This window comes from Temnothorax nylanderi, unplaced genomic scaffold (assembly GCF_030848795.1).
Source record: "Temnothorax nylanderi isolate EJ_2023f unplaced genomic scaffold, tnyl_v1.0 TNYL_tig0040_pilon, whole genome shotgun sequence".
NCBI lineage: Eukaryota > Metazoa > Arthropoda > Insecta > Hymenoptera > Formicidae > Temnothorax > Temnothorax nylanderi.
The window spans coordinates 942,575-957,602 of NW_027249102.1; the positions used below are offsets into that span (position 1 = coordinate 942,575).

The window sequence follows — 15,028 nt, forward strand, 5'->3', positions numbered from 1 at the left end:
TAACAAATGTGTCTAATCAATATTCTATTAAAATTTAATATTTGTTAACCGTATTCCTAATAAGTTTCCCTCGTTTAATTCAGAATCAGCGCGTCACCGCAGAGGGATCGCTGAACAGTGCGTGCGCCAATCAGCAGCGGCCGTGCCCGGCGCGGATCGCCTCGCTCGCGAATCGCGAGACACAAAATCCATCAGCCGTAAAGGTAAATCCCTTGCCTTAAGCCTAAAATCGGCAAATCATTATCGAGAATCCTCTGGAAGGTCGAGTAAATAAAAGCGCGCGGGTAGGATCGCGACACGCACGTTACAGTCACGTAGTCACGACAGTAGCGCGTAGCAGTTCGCAGCAGAGATCTTTTTCCACTCCGCTTTCGCTGATTGTGAGCCTATATACAGAGTCCGTGTTCGTACGTTCAATCTGACAGATTTTCCGATTAAACTATCATTGCTGTGATAATTCCACCGAGCTACATTGCATCCGCAGCGCGGGATTCCACCGGTCTTCGAAATCAAGCCACCGCTCAGTATAGTGTACCGCGAATAGACCGTAAGTTTTAACAAACTTTTCTTCTTATTTACTTCTGCACTTGCACTTCCTATCCATCACCGCAAAATCGCGCGCGACCTTAATCACACATGCAATAATAAAAATCAAATATTAAAGTTCAGGAACTATTAATAAAGGTGCTTGCCGTTAGCGTTTATTTTTATAAAAAACAAAAAGTATTACTCGCTTGAAACGTTCCAGATAAAACCTTCTTCATTTTCAGAAAGATCGGCGAATGTGAAACTTGCTGGCATTACTGTGCAACATTTTAATGTTTTTATTCAATGTTTTATGTAACATTTGATATTATTGATATCTTATTTTATGACTCATTGTCAGAAATTTTCCGAAAAAGACTGTTCAAAATCAAACCTTTTTTTCTATGCCGTTTAATAAAAATCCCGCCTTAAAATATTGATAAATATCTCCTACAAATTTGCATGGTTTTCGCGACGTTAAACGGCGTAAATAATATTCTAAAATCTAACAGCTTAATTTCGCTTCGGGAATAGACAGCATATTTCACAAAAAAAAAAAAAAACAATGCCTCGTTTTTGCCTGTGCCATGCAGACTCACTATAGTTGGTCTCGGGGTCTCAGTGCGAGGTAAACACTAGGGGCAAAGCAAAGGGTCGGTATACAACAACAGCTGATCGGTTGTCGACTCCGAGATCAGCTGAGTCGTTAACACTTGGAAAATTAACTGATTTTTCGGGCTGTCGACAACCGATTCGCCCGGTGAATTTTTTTGCTCGTTGCTAAGGGTCCGGGGTTTGAGAAACTTCCGAAATTCGCGAATATAAAAACCCGGACCTTCGCGCGCGGGCTCGCACTCGACCTCCAGTCTTTAGTTGCGACAGTGTGTGATTCTCTTGCGTTCCGAAAAAGATTACGTGTCTTTTCGTTCGCTCGGCGATTTTCAAAAGAGACTTTAGCAGCTCGCGACAAGTCTAGTTATTCTCACAGGTTTAAAGTCAGTGACTTGCGGAATTGTACATTATTCCATCGTTATCGGAATCGCGATTGCTTTCCGCCGCTCACAGTTAATCCGAGAACAAGCGCCACATTTTTTTTTTCTTTTCATAAACGGTCCCCTGGGGCTACTTTTATACCCCAATTAAAACTCATTGTTATTAATTATTAATTGCATATTTTGGATTGTCATATATGTTAGCAGTATTTGAGGACAATACGTATATAGATTTATTCAACATTTTCCGAGATAAGGAGAAACCAAAAAAATATTTGAAAAACAAAAGAAGCACATTGAAATTACAGTAACGTGAGCTTCATTTTTTCGACACTATAGAGTGTTTAGGTAACTCCATCGCCCGTTCTCGAGTTAAGGGTTCATATCTGTTTCTCGGCCCTGAAAATTGGTCCAATAATTATGAGGGATTGCTAGAAAACTATTAGTCCGATTAAATTGAATCTTTTTTTTATTGTAAAGAGTGTCTTTTGCAGGAAAGAAAACATACACTAAGAAGAAAAAATACAAAAAAATATAGCGGTTTATCGTTTTTCTCGAAACACCACTTTTCAAAACGGTGGGCATGATAACTGCCTCAGCATTCGTCCGATTAACTTCATTTTTTTTATACATATTCCTAATGAGATTCTTTATCATGTCACAGGAAGGATTTTTCGAAAAAAAAAATTACGGAAATGGTCACACTTTCAAAAAGTTGTCGTGATTTTTTCTGAAAAAGTCGTTACATTTTTTATTATTATTAAAACATGATTTAACTTATCAATAAATGCCCCCGTGACACGATAAAGAATCTCATTAGGAATATGTATTAAAAAAATGAAGTTAATCGGACGAATGCTGAAACAGTTATCATGCCCGCCGTTTTGAAAAGTGGTGTTTCGAGAAAAACGAGAAGCCGCAACATTTTTTTGTATTTTTTTTTCTTAGTGTATGTTATCTATTCTGCAAAGGACACTCTTTACAATAAAAAAAGATTCAACTTAATCGGCCGCCTAATAGTTTTCTGGCAATCCCTCATAATTATTGGACCACTTTTCAGGGCCGAGAAACGGATATGACCCCTTAATGAACTTGTACATAATCTGTAAATAGACATTTATTTTAAGGCTGTGTAAATACAACTTTTAGACGATTATAATTTACAATTTCCGCATTCACAGTGAATCTCGAAGGTCTATTTTTCTTTCCTTCGCTCGGGCACAGACTATTGTGCGAATAATTCTTAAGAAGTTATAATTTTTTTTGTTACAATATTTTTCAGCATTGTTGTTGTATAGATATAATAAATTGACAATTTCATATATCCTTCAAGTCTTTATTTGTATTTTCTTCACGTTTAGAAATAATATTTTCGAGTCTGCGGCACTGGTGACCAACATGTCGACTGATCCTTATGTGGAGGAGCGATTCGATAACATAAAACATGCAGATAATGACCATAAATTGTACAGAGGCTTAGTACTTAAAAATAAAATAAAAATTCTTTTAATAAGCGATTCAAAAACTAACATCAGTATTGCTGCAATGGACGTTAATGTCGGTAATTATATCTATGTTATTTCTGTATTTTATGCATTAACTTGGTGTTTCTAGCAATACTTACCTATATGAACTTTCTTATGAAATCATACTGTGCATAAATTATAAATTGTCGCAAAAGAATATATTGTCAAAGGATAAATAACAATTTTATTAGTCTAATACACGAGTATTTAATATACTTTAATATATTAACATTTAGGTCTTTGTAATTTGATCTGTAATTTGCTTAATAACATTATATATTTGCTGTTTACCTATATACATTCAATGTTTTGATGTGCAGTTTATGTATTCTCCTTCTTCTGAGTCATTCTACATTATTAATATTGTTTACATTTTCTTGTGGATAGATTTAGTTATATTTTGTGATTTCGCATATACATACATGTATATATATATAATCAAACATTAATATGTTTCTATTAACCCTTTCGGTACGGAGCGACCGGGACGCGAACGGCCCTCCAGTGGTCGAAGCGTCGATCCGCCGATATACGCGATTCGGCCGAGAGGCACTCGACGTTCAACGCCTTCAATTATTATATGTAATAAAACTCAATAACAAGAACAATTTAAAAAATGTATTAACAGAAGCATTTCAAGTTAACATTTCAAGTTGCTCGGCCACAGTGAGCAGCATGTGGACAGTGACTATATAGTCACTGCTCGGCCGCAACGAGCAGTATAATGGACAGTGACTATAGTCACTCTCCGTACCAAAAGGGTTAATTAATGTTCCATATTATCAATTTCAGAAATTATTTAACTAGAGATAAAATATGTTACAGGCTACAACCAGGATCCAGATGATCTACCTGGATTAGCGCACCTTTGCGAGCATATGTTACCTATGGGAACGAAGAAATATCCTGCACAAGATGAATACGATATGTACGTGTCGCAGTCTAACGGTCACCAAAATGCGACGACATCATTAAACTCCACTAATTATTATTTCACTGCAATTCCGGAGAAGTTGAAAGGAGGTTTAGATCGATTTGTGGAGTTTTTCATAGAGCCTCGCTTTAACGAGGATTTGATTGAGAAAGAGATAAATAATATACATTCAGAATACAACGAATTGTTAACGAAAGAAGAGTACCGATTAATAGCATTGGAGAAATTATCTATAAAACCGGATCATCCGTATTCAAAATTCGACGCAGGCAATAAAGAGACATTAGACGAAATACCGAAGAAACTGAAAATTAACGTTGGAACTGAACTAAGGAAGTTTTATGAGAAATATTATTCTGCAAATATTATGTCGCTGTGTATTCTTAGTAAAGGTATGGCAATAATTTAGAACATAAATGCTTTTTACACTGTTATATTCAAAAATATTTTAATTTTGGGATAAGTAAAGGAAAGTTGCCGAATGCGTACTATTTAAGTTATTTTTTATTATATTTCCTATTTGATAGTGATTTGTACGCAAACAAACGTCAGAAATTATAGCTTGATGTTTCAGACACCTATTATCATATGTTTGGCCTTTCACCAATAACAAATTAATTTGTTTTAAGTCTTTTCGTAACATGCTGCAAAAAGTACGATTTAGGAAACCGGTCACCTAAATCGTACCTGTGGGTCTTTTAAATCATATCCTCCTTGAAAGTATCGAATTTATAAATGATAATAATTAAAAATATAAGACTAATAAAAGAAATAATTAACTTATACCTATTTTACTAATAATTTATCAAAAAAGGATTAAGTACTTAATAATTAATAAATCACAATAATGAAAAGATAAGGACGTCACTGTCGTGTTAACATAATTTAAATTATGTCACGTAACGTAGAGATGCGTGCGCATGAGTATACAACACAAATTCCTAGATTGTACCGGCACGATATAGGAAATTTTTTTGGTACAATTTAGGAAACTTGGGAGATTTTATAAAAATGTCTATTTAATCATTATAATAATTGCAAATATACATATGCAATAGACGTTAAATTTTCGACTAAACCTTCTTTTATAAAAATGTAACAATTGATAATAAAATTGTATAATTACATTATAATTAGCTACATAAATTGATCAAAAATTTACGTCAGTTGTATGTGAAATTTTTAAATGTTGTTATATATAGCACGCACAAAACAAGATATAATCTGTGCTCTGAAAGTCATGTTAAATTGTTGTCTATATTACTCATTTCTCATTTATTTCACATTTTTGTTACTAAATGTTGCTTATATTAAGTAATAATATAATAAAATATTGATGAGGTACGATTTAGGCGACCGGTAAGCATTCGGCAACTCTCCCCTACTAAATGATAATAAATAAATTTTTTATAATTAATGAATTAATGCACATTTTATTATAAGTTATTGTATTAAATATCATATTATCTTATCTTCAAGAGAGAATCTTCAAGATAGAATCTTATCAATACATACATAAGTAAGAAAAATATGTTGAAATATTGGTCTTCATAAAATTGCTACATAAAATTTTAATTGTTTTCTAAATTCGTTTTAACCAGTATATTATTATTATTATAATCAATATTTTTAACCCTTCGAGGCCACACCTCTCTTTTTAATACGCCCCGGCCATCCTGGGGTGGTCGCCACTCAGACGGATTCAAAGTCTCATAATTCCAATTAATGTGCAAAAATGTGTAAAAAGTCATGAAACATCTTAAGGGTATTGTTCAAAAAATATGTATGATGCAAAACCCGAAATGTGCTTCCAATTTTTATTAAAAAATCGAAAAAGAAAAATTAGGCAAAATGACTTTTTTAATTTAAAAATTCGTATTTTTTTTAAGATTTGTTATTAAGTAGCGCTCATTTAAGAAATTATGTAAAATGTGTTATTTTAAGGAAAAAAATATGTTTTATATGGGCGTTCCAAAAAACAATTACTTGGAGGATCGAAGTTGAGATTTCGGGTAGATAAAGCAAACGCGTATTTTCACATTTTAATTTATGTACTTTTAATTAAAAGTAAACTAAAGTATTTTTATTAACAAATATTACATAAATATATCAGAAAAGGTAACTAAGATAAAAAATCAAGAATTAAACATATCGGGCCCTGAAGTTTGGTCGGGGTGGCCGCCACCCCGTGTGGCCTCAAAAGGTTAAAACAGGTTCGATCAAAATGTGAAAAAACTAATTGTAACACAAAGTAAAATATATTTCTAATAACATTTTTTTTTTAAAATAATTTATCTTTTGTCATAAACAAATTTATGTAGCGTATGTATGTTACATTTACAAATAAATTTTTTGTTTAGATAGTTTAGATGTTCTCGAAAATATGGTAGTAGAACGCTTTCGTAATGTAGAAAACAAGGAAGTTGAACTTTCTATGTATTCTGAACATCCAATCAAGGCTGAAGACTTTAACACTAAATGGTACTACGATCCGATACTTAATATCAAAATATTAAGCATTTCGTTTTCTTTACTTAAACCAAAGCGTGAACACCGGATGGTAATATAATACACTTTCCCTTTGGCTTTAATACTTTATACAGTTTATACGAATATTTTATCTTAATTCTTTTAAATATAATTATGGTAATTATACAGAAAGATAGGAACTCTGTCCGATTTCAATAATTTTAATATATATTATCAAAGTCATCAGCTTATTAACGAAGTAACGAGTGACCAACAAGTATAATGTATATTTAAAAAGTTTTAGTCGATGGTCATTGTTCATCAAAAAGTTATTAACAAGAAAATTACGTTCTACTCATAAATTTGTGTTGTTAATAAATTTTTAATAAGCATCGCTAGTTAAAGCCTTTTAAAGATTGATGAAGCGAATGACCTTAATAATATATCTCAAAATTATTGAAATCGAAAAGTGGCCCTTATCTCTGCATAATTGCCATTATCATACAAAGTGTCCCAAGTTTTTTTTTTAGACAAACTTTAATAGAATGTTCTATGAGCAGAAATATAAGAAAAAATGTTATATAAACGTAGGTCCTACAATGCTTTATTACAGAGTTATAGCAAAAATTAAAATTTCGTATGGAAGAAGTGACACGCCGTACATAAATGTTACGCCGTTAGATGAGGTGGTAATTATTTAGCTTAAAGGAGAATCTTTTGCGATCTTGACCTTGACATATATAATAGAGAACTACATTCACAAGGGGCGATGTTTTCAATTTTCGTAACAACCATGGTCACGAAAATCCATATGCTGTTCGAGAAACAGCTCTTTAATGACTCTGTCGTTAAAATTCAACTGTAATGTATGGATGGGCATATACAACGATATGCTAATTGATCTCCATTTCTTGTCAAAACGTTTAAATGCACATTCTTTTTTTTAACTTTCTCAGCAACGATTTAACGATTGGTTTCAAAGATATACCTTTACTATCTCGCCAACACATGTGGGTACAGTTAAATAGATGTATATCTTGTATTGGTATGGGCAGGCGGCACTTTATGATGCAAACTTAAGTTAAATTGTTTTTTACATATATATTTCATATTTTTGATATTACTTTGTAATAAAGGATTTTAGGACCTAATGTTTATATAACATTTTTTTCTTTTTCTGCCCAAAGAACATACTACTAAAGTTTGTCTGCAAATAATTGGGACATCTTGTATATATTAATTTATTTAATACATATATGTAAGGGAGACCGGGGCACCATAAAAATTCAAACTCTAAAAAGTACTTTTAAACATACAATTTTTTGTCTCATTTTTTTTTAATAATTAAAGCACTATGTATATTTTAAAATTTATTTAGCGTATTTGGCAAATATTGATTAGTTTTTGAGAAAAAAATTAAAACACATTTTTTTGAGAAATGACCCAAGGTGCACACACCCGGGGCACCATGGGTCTGTCACTGAAGCACTATAAATCATACACAAAAACTAAGTTTATTTATTCAAGAAATAACGAAAAGTTACAAAAGTTAAAAAAAAATTTATTTTATACGTTTTCTTATGACACTGTTCAGGATTTGGCAGGACAAACAAGATATCAAAACCCACTACTAAAATATCATTTTTTTTAGAAAAACTAACTTCTGACATGTTTTCTTCAATCAAAAATAACATATGTCATCAACCTATCATCAACCTATCTATCTATTATCAACCTTGGTGGCGTATGTGACCCATGGTACCGCAGCATTGGGTGTCCTATGATGCCCCGAATGCACTTAAGGGGGGAAATCACTGTGACGGCCGGAAAAAATGCTATTTTCATGCATTTTTTTTGCGAGAAATAATAAATTTAATCAAATTGGTTTGTCATTTCTTTAAAGTACATATATTAAATATATTGTAAAAAAAAGTCATTAAAAAATATTAATATTTGCGCCTTCAGCATGTGGTGCCGTGTACCTCCGCAAAAAAAGCGGACACTCGTGCTCTGTCAAAATGGGATGTCTAAAATGAAAAATTTTGGTGTCATTTTAAACTATACAAATGTAGTTTCAATTAAGCGTACGGATTTTTTGAAATATTAATCTTTAACAAAATGGCGCAGTTTTAAAAAAAGTTCGAGATTTAGACAACAATTTTTCCATTTTTTAAATTGTTATTTAAAAACTAATTGTCCAATCAAAAAAATCGTACGCTTAATTGAAGACAATTTTGTTATAAACATTTTGTTCAAATTTCAAGTCGTACGGATAAAAATTGACCGAGATATGCGAGCGTCCGAGATATACGAAAATGTAGTTTCGAGGCACCACACGCTAAAAGCGCAAATATTAATATTTTTTAATGATTTCTTTTACAATATATTTAATATATGTACTTTAAAGAAATGACAAACCAATTTGATTAAATTTATTATTTCTCGCGAAAAAAATTCATGAAAATAGCATTTTTTTCCGGCCGTCACAGTGGTTTCCCCCTTTAATATAGAAAACGGTGAAACGTAATAAAAAAAAATAAATGATACATGATTATCTATAGTGTAGTAAATGACAAAAGATGTTAGAAAGTTACATCTAATTTTTAGTACGTGTATATTTTACTACAGAAACAATATTAAAACATTTCTAAATTTGGTCGCTATCTACTATCTAGCGAAACCACTGCCAAGGGAACGGGCTTGGAAAAATTAGCGGGAAAAGAAGACCCTGTTGAGCTTGACTCTGGTCTGGCACTGTAAAGGTCATAAATGGTTAAACAGAAATTTACGCATCACGAAAACCATTTATGTCACGTGCGTCTCAAGGCTATGGACTTTGATTACTGCTATCTAGATACGAAATATGGACAACGAAATAACTGTCACATGATACTAACTGAATCAACCTGAACATTTTGGATTACCCTAAACAGTCAATGACCCATGGTACCCCGTGGCTCATGGTGCCCCGGCCTCCCCTTTACAATATACAGTTGTATTGTAAAATTTTATGTGTGTATGTATATATATATATATATATATATATATATATATATATATATATAGTTGCGGAAGTTATAAAAATATGCTTGTAAAATTTTCTCTCTGTCTCCATTTCTTTCTTTCTTCTTTTCTCTGTTCCTTCCTATAATTGATTATACATAATTGTTATTATTGTAGTATATATAATGAAACATCATTATGTCACATTTTAATTAAAACTTATGTTTAATGTTTATTGTTCATTTGTTAACATAGCCTCTCGATTACATTGAGCATTTACTTAGACACGAAAGCAAAGGTTCATTATTATCGGCTTTAAAGGCCAGGGGTTGGTGTGATAAATTACATGCTACAAATGATCCTGTGGACACAAGCATACATTTCTTTAAAGTAGCATTTCATCTAACTGAGGAAGGTATTAACCATGTAGATGATATTGTTCAAATAATGTTCCAATATATCAATATGCTGAAGGAGGATGGACCGCAAAAATGGATCTATGAAGTAATTAGTGAAAAATAATATAATCTTTCGTAGAATGCTCGGCAGATTGTAGGATTGCAATTTGCTAGACACTTTGTACTTTAATATTATAATATTGTATATCACATATGGAGTTATATGGAAATTTTACATTTATAGGAAATTCAGGAAATTTCGGATATAAATAATAGTTATGATGAGAACATACACCGTTTGTCTCATGAGGACATATGTAGAATAGCCTGTCAGCTGCACGAGTATCCCATGGAAGAAATCATTTCGGAGCAACGTGCATGGCAACCAGATTTGATCAAAGAGCTAATGAAAAAATATTTTACGCCGCAAAATATTATAATTTACATATCAAAAACGTACGAAAGTACAGCGGATAAAACCGAGGAATGGTTTGACATTAAATATGAGAAAGAGAAGATACCCGAGAAAACAATGGACATGTGGAACCACGCTGGCCGTAGCACGGATCTGAAATTTCCTCCTGAAAATGAATTTATACCGAAGAAGTTTGATATCAAGCTGAAACCTAAAGTATGTAAAATTATCATTTTACGCAATATTAATTCTTGAACACCACTTCGTGATACTAACAATAAGCAAAATGTCCATGTATAAACCATGTCATGAAACTTGATTAAAATGTAAAATGTTAATGTAGTTTATAATAAATTCTATTCTTACGCATATTTTTCTTATAATAAAAATAATTATAGTGTACTATTAAAAAAATATATATATATTGTATATATACACATATATATCTGCATTAACTTTATAAAAATAAAGGCTGAGATTTAAAGATTAATTTACATAACATAGAGTCAAAAGACTGCAATATAAGTAAGAAAATTGTAATGCAAAGAATGCTTTACATGCTAACTTTTGCATACGGAGTTGTCCATTGCCCTAATAAACCACCAATTTTGATGTCATTTGTATATTCTACACATATTAACAGGTGAAACTTTATAGGTACAACAAAAGTTTCCTGAAACTGTAATGGATACATCGTTTGTAAGAGTTTGGCATAAAAAAGATGATGTATTTGGTGTACCGAAAGCGACGATGATCTTCCACTTTGTTAGGTATGAGATAAGTATGGTTGTAAAAAAAGTCATTGTTGTTCTAATCCAACATAAAATACTGAGATAATTTTAAATCAGAATTTGAGATATTCTAGCAACTTATACAAATTGCAATTGTGAATTAATTTATTTAATTATTATAATAATGAGCTTAATATGCATATATGTATATTAATATATATGTGCTAAATAAAATTAAAGTAATTAATTGATTATCTCTGAAATGTTATTACTACTAAAATAAATCTAAATTTGTACACTTATATATCTCCGAATGTCGTTATTTCAAAATACCTCCTTAGTTAAGAAATATAAACAATGGTGCTATAATCTCTTCTCATATATAATAAACAGAAAATGTTTTTTTATAATTACAAATAACGTTTGTGATGTCGTTAATTTATAGTCCGTTCGCCTATATGGATCCTCTCAGTTCCGAATTGACTGATGTATTTGTTGAACTAGTTCATGAGTCCCTTAATGAATATACATATAGAGCTAAATTAGCTGGTTTAAAATTGGAAATTACTGGTACGAAATATGGAATAAATGTAAGTATATATATAATAACATTAATAAAATATTGTATATTATTTAAATAGATTTATTCAAATAAATTATTATTTAACTTGTTAATGTTATTAATAATGTTTAAACATATATCTACTTCTTCATGTACATCGAATATTATTTAGGATTCAAATTTCATTTCTTATTAATAAATTATTATTATTCCTAAATATGACCAGTTATCTTTCTGTAATGTTCTAATAAAGTTTACGGAATGTTTTATAAATAAGCATTAATTTTTAATGTTTTATATAAAAGCATATATAATCCAAGAGAAAACGAATTATTTTATTAGATGACAATAAACGGTTACGACGACAAGCAACGTGATCTGTTAGAAAAAAGCATGGACCAAATGATAAATTTTAAGATTGATCCGAAGTGTTTTGAAACCTTAGAATATGTATGTATAATTAATGTGTCAATTTCATTAATTTAATTGAACATCAAATTTATGTGGAATGGCTTACAGTGGGACTCCAAGTACATAAATTTCAATAAGAATATATATCAGAACACAGTGGATTATCTTAAAATGCTGTTGACAGAACAACAATGGCTTAATGATGAATTATATGCTGCTGAAAAGTGTAAAAAAATATTAATATTTTTCTGTTTAAAATCATTTTTCTTGTTTCTACAAAATTGGTTTTAATCATAAGCACGACTAAAGCACTTATTAATGACATATTCAAATATCTGTGATGTATAGATCTACCTGATAACCTCAAGCTCTTTATACCAAAGTTATTCAGCAAAATGCATGTAGAGTGCTTAATATATGGTAACGTGACTAAAGATGAAGCTGAAGGTATAGGTGAACTAATTGAGTCTAAATTACAAACTGGAATGCCTCACATGGTACCCTTGTTGCAAAAGCAATTAGTATTGTATCGTGAAATTAAATTAGAAAATGGTAAGCTCGACACCACCAAATCTTACTTATGATAATTTAAAAGAATTTATATGCTTAAAGGATTTCAGTTTATTTTATGGAACAGTTCAATATAAATATTTTATTGTTTCTTCTAATGGTCCTATGCTGCCATTAGGATTATTATGAAAATAAAAAAAAATAAAAAAAAATTATTTCAATCCATATAGAAAATAAATATGTAAAAATATAAAAAAAGTATTTATTATTAATGTTATTTTATCAGGATTACAATTTGTTTCAGAGATTTAACATTTGCTTTTTAGTGAGTTAATATTTTCTATATGACATATAATACGTAAAGTGTTGTGTAGGTATTGATATATAATTACTGTAGGTTGCCACGTTCGATTTGAAGACGAAAATAAAGAGAAGGTAACTTCTAGTACCATAGTGTACTACGCAACTGGTCTACGATCAACGGAATCGAATATGCTTTTATCGCTTTCAAATCGAATTATTGATCAGAATACCTTCAATACCTTAAGGACCAAGTATAATTTAGGCTATACAGTATTTAGTCAGGTTACAAAGATGGACGCAACGCAATATTTGACAGTCGTTGTACAAGGTAACTGTCGCCCGCAAAATGTCGAAGATCAAATCAATTTATTTATGGAGGATATGTATGTAAGTATAATAAGATCTTATATAACAACATGTCTTTTTTTCAATTTCTCACGCAATATTCTAATATTATGATTATATGAATTAATTTATCACTCTAATTATTATGTGACGTAGTAATTGGAGTATGTCTCTATTAAAATATTTATTAATATCTCTGTAACAACATTTCAGGAACACATATCTACTATGTCAAAAGAGGAATTTGACAACCACAAGAAAGGTCTAAAGTCACATTTGACGGCACCCAAAACGAGATCTAGTCAATGCTTTTCATATTGGGAAGAAATTGAAACCCAAGAATACAATTTCAATCGAGAAGATATTGAAGTACGTTATTTAGAGAAAATAACGCAACAACAATTACGGAAATTCTTTGAGGTAACCACTTATTTTTATATGCGGACTATATCATTCAACCAAAAAGAAAAGGTTTTATAGAGAAAAACAAATGGAAAATATAATTCTTTTTATATGACGTACAATTTGTGAGAGAAGTGATTTTGATAGATAATAAATTAATTATATTTTTTAAACATAATCTCCATTAGGAAAATATACTTAGCAAGTTGACTCGACGTAAGTTGTCGGTACATGTGATGCCTACGGCTATGGCAAAGGAAATGAATTTGCCTGATACATCTGGAAAAATTACCGTTACATCTGATAATATAACTAAAGAATTTGACGATTTATTGTCATTTAAGCTAAGTCAAAGTTTATATCCTTTACTAGAACCGATCGACGAAAATGTTGTCAGAAAGGGTATAAGATGCTTCTAAGAAGTAAGAAGAAATGATACAATAATAGTTTTGTGGTTTGTTATGTATTTCGTTATTTCTTCAAAGAGGAGCTAGTTTTTAATTCTTTCGCTTTTTTTCTCTCTCTTTTAGTATTACGATATTTTTTTGTATCAAATCTTGTTCACGCATAAAACAGTAAAATAATTATCTACTTTCTATGAAACTGAAATCATTTGTGTTTTAAATAAGTAAGTAATAATGTATAATTTATACACATTATTAAATACCGCGTGATACATGCAGAAAGTCATTTTTGTAAACTATGTCATCGTTCGTTATATCATTATCTTTATTTTATCTTCGTTGTATTAATATTTTTGAATCTATTATGTTTCCATGAAATGTTATAATTTAATCATTTGCTGTCATATAACTCTTAAATTGCGCAATAAAGATATTTTGCGATATCAAATAACCTTATTAATAACTTTATTTACATTTGCGATAGCCAGAGAAAATACAATCCTCAAAAATGTAATAAAATTGTGCTACGTCCCTCATATTTGAAAAAATACATAAGTTATTAACGGATGTATACAAATATATAATACCTCTCTTTATTAATTATACATTACACTGTTATCAGATTTAAATTGTCGTTGTATATGTGAAGATATTCTATATTTCTTACACAAAATAAAAAATGTGCACGATAAAAATCGCTAGCCATAATAAGGCTACGCAATTGATTCTCGTGTAAAAAAAGTGAATTATCATCCCCCAGTTAAGGCTGTCAGTGTTCTACATTAATCGAAATAGAGAAGAGGAGGGAAAGAAAAAAGGGGAAAGAGAGGGAGGAAGAGGAAGACAAAAAAATAAAAAGCACGAAGTGTCTGGTGTAGGTAATTTTATTAAAAATACATGCGTTTGGGAACTACTGTCAGAACCGGACTTGCTAGACAAGAGTTTAAGCTGTCAACCTTCTTGTTTCTATATTACATGTTACATATATATCTTATCTAGTTCTGTATTTTCAAACAGAACTGTATTTCAATACAGCATGTAATTAGTGCAAAATATTATTTCTTTCCATTTAAATTAAACTTATTGCATAATTATGTG

At 30.8% G+C, this 15,028-nt stretch overlaps 1 protein-coding gene across 2 annotated transcripts; it reads left to right on the plus strand.

Moving 5' to 3' along the window:
* The first annotated feature begins 72 nt into the window (after positions 1-72).
* On the plus strand, positions 73-14,766 carry LOC139771483 (insulin-degrading enzyme-like). 2 transcript variants are annotated; one of them, XM_071704294.1, is made up of 14 exons: positions 73-547; positions 2,879-3,078; positions 3,869-4,369; positions 6,338-6,537; positions 9,705-9,953; positions 10,092-10,478; positions 10,920-11,032; positions 11,439-11,583; positions 11,898-12,005; positions 12,075-12,192; positions 12,315-12,518; positions 12,874-13,166; positions 13,338-13,544; positions 13,715-14,766. In XM_071704294.1, the coding sequence occupies exons 2-14, from the start codon at positions 2,916-2,918 to the stop codon at positions 13,943-13,945; spliced, it is 2,919 nt and encodes a 972-aa protein (XP_071560395.1). In that variant the 5' UTR covers positions 73-547; positions 2,879-2,915; the 3' UTR covers positions 13,946-14,766. The 2 variants fall into 2 exon arrangements, with proteins under 2 accessions (XP_071560395.1, XP_071560396.1); XM_071704295.1 differs by lacking the exon at positions 2,879-3,078.
* Positions 14,767-15,028: the final 262 nt, after the last annotated feature.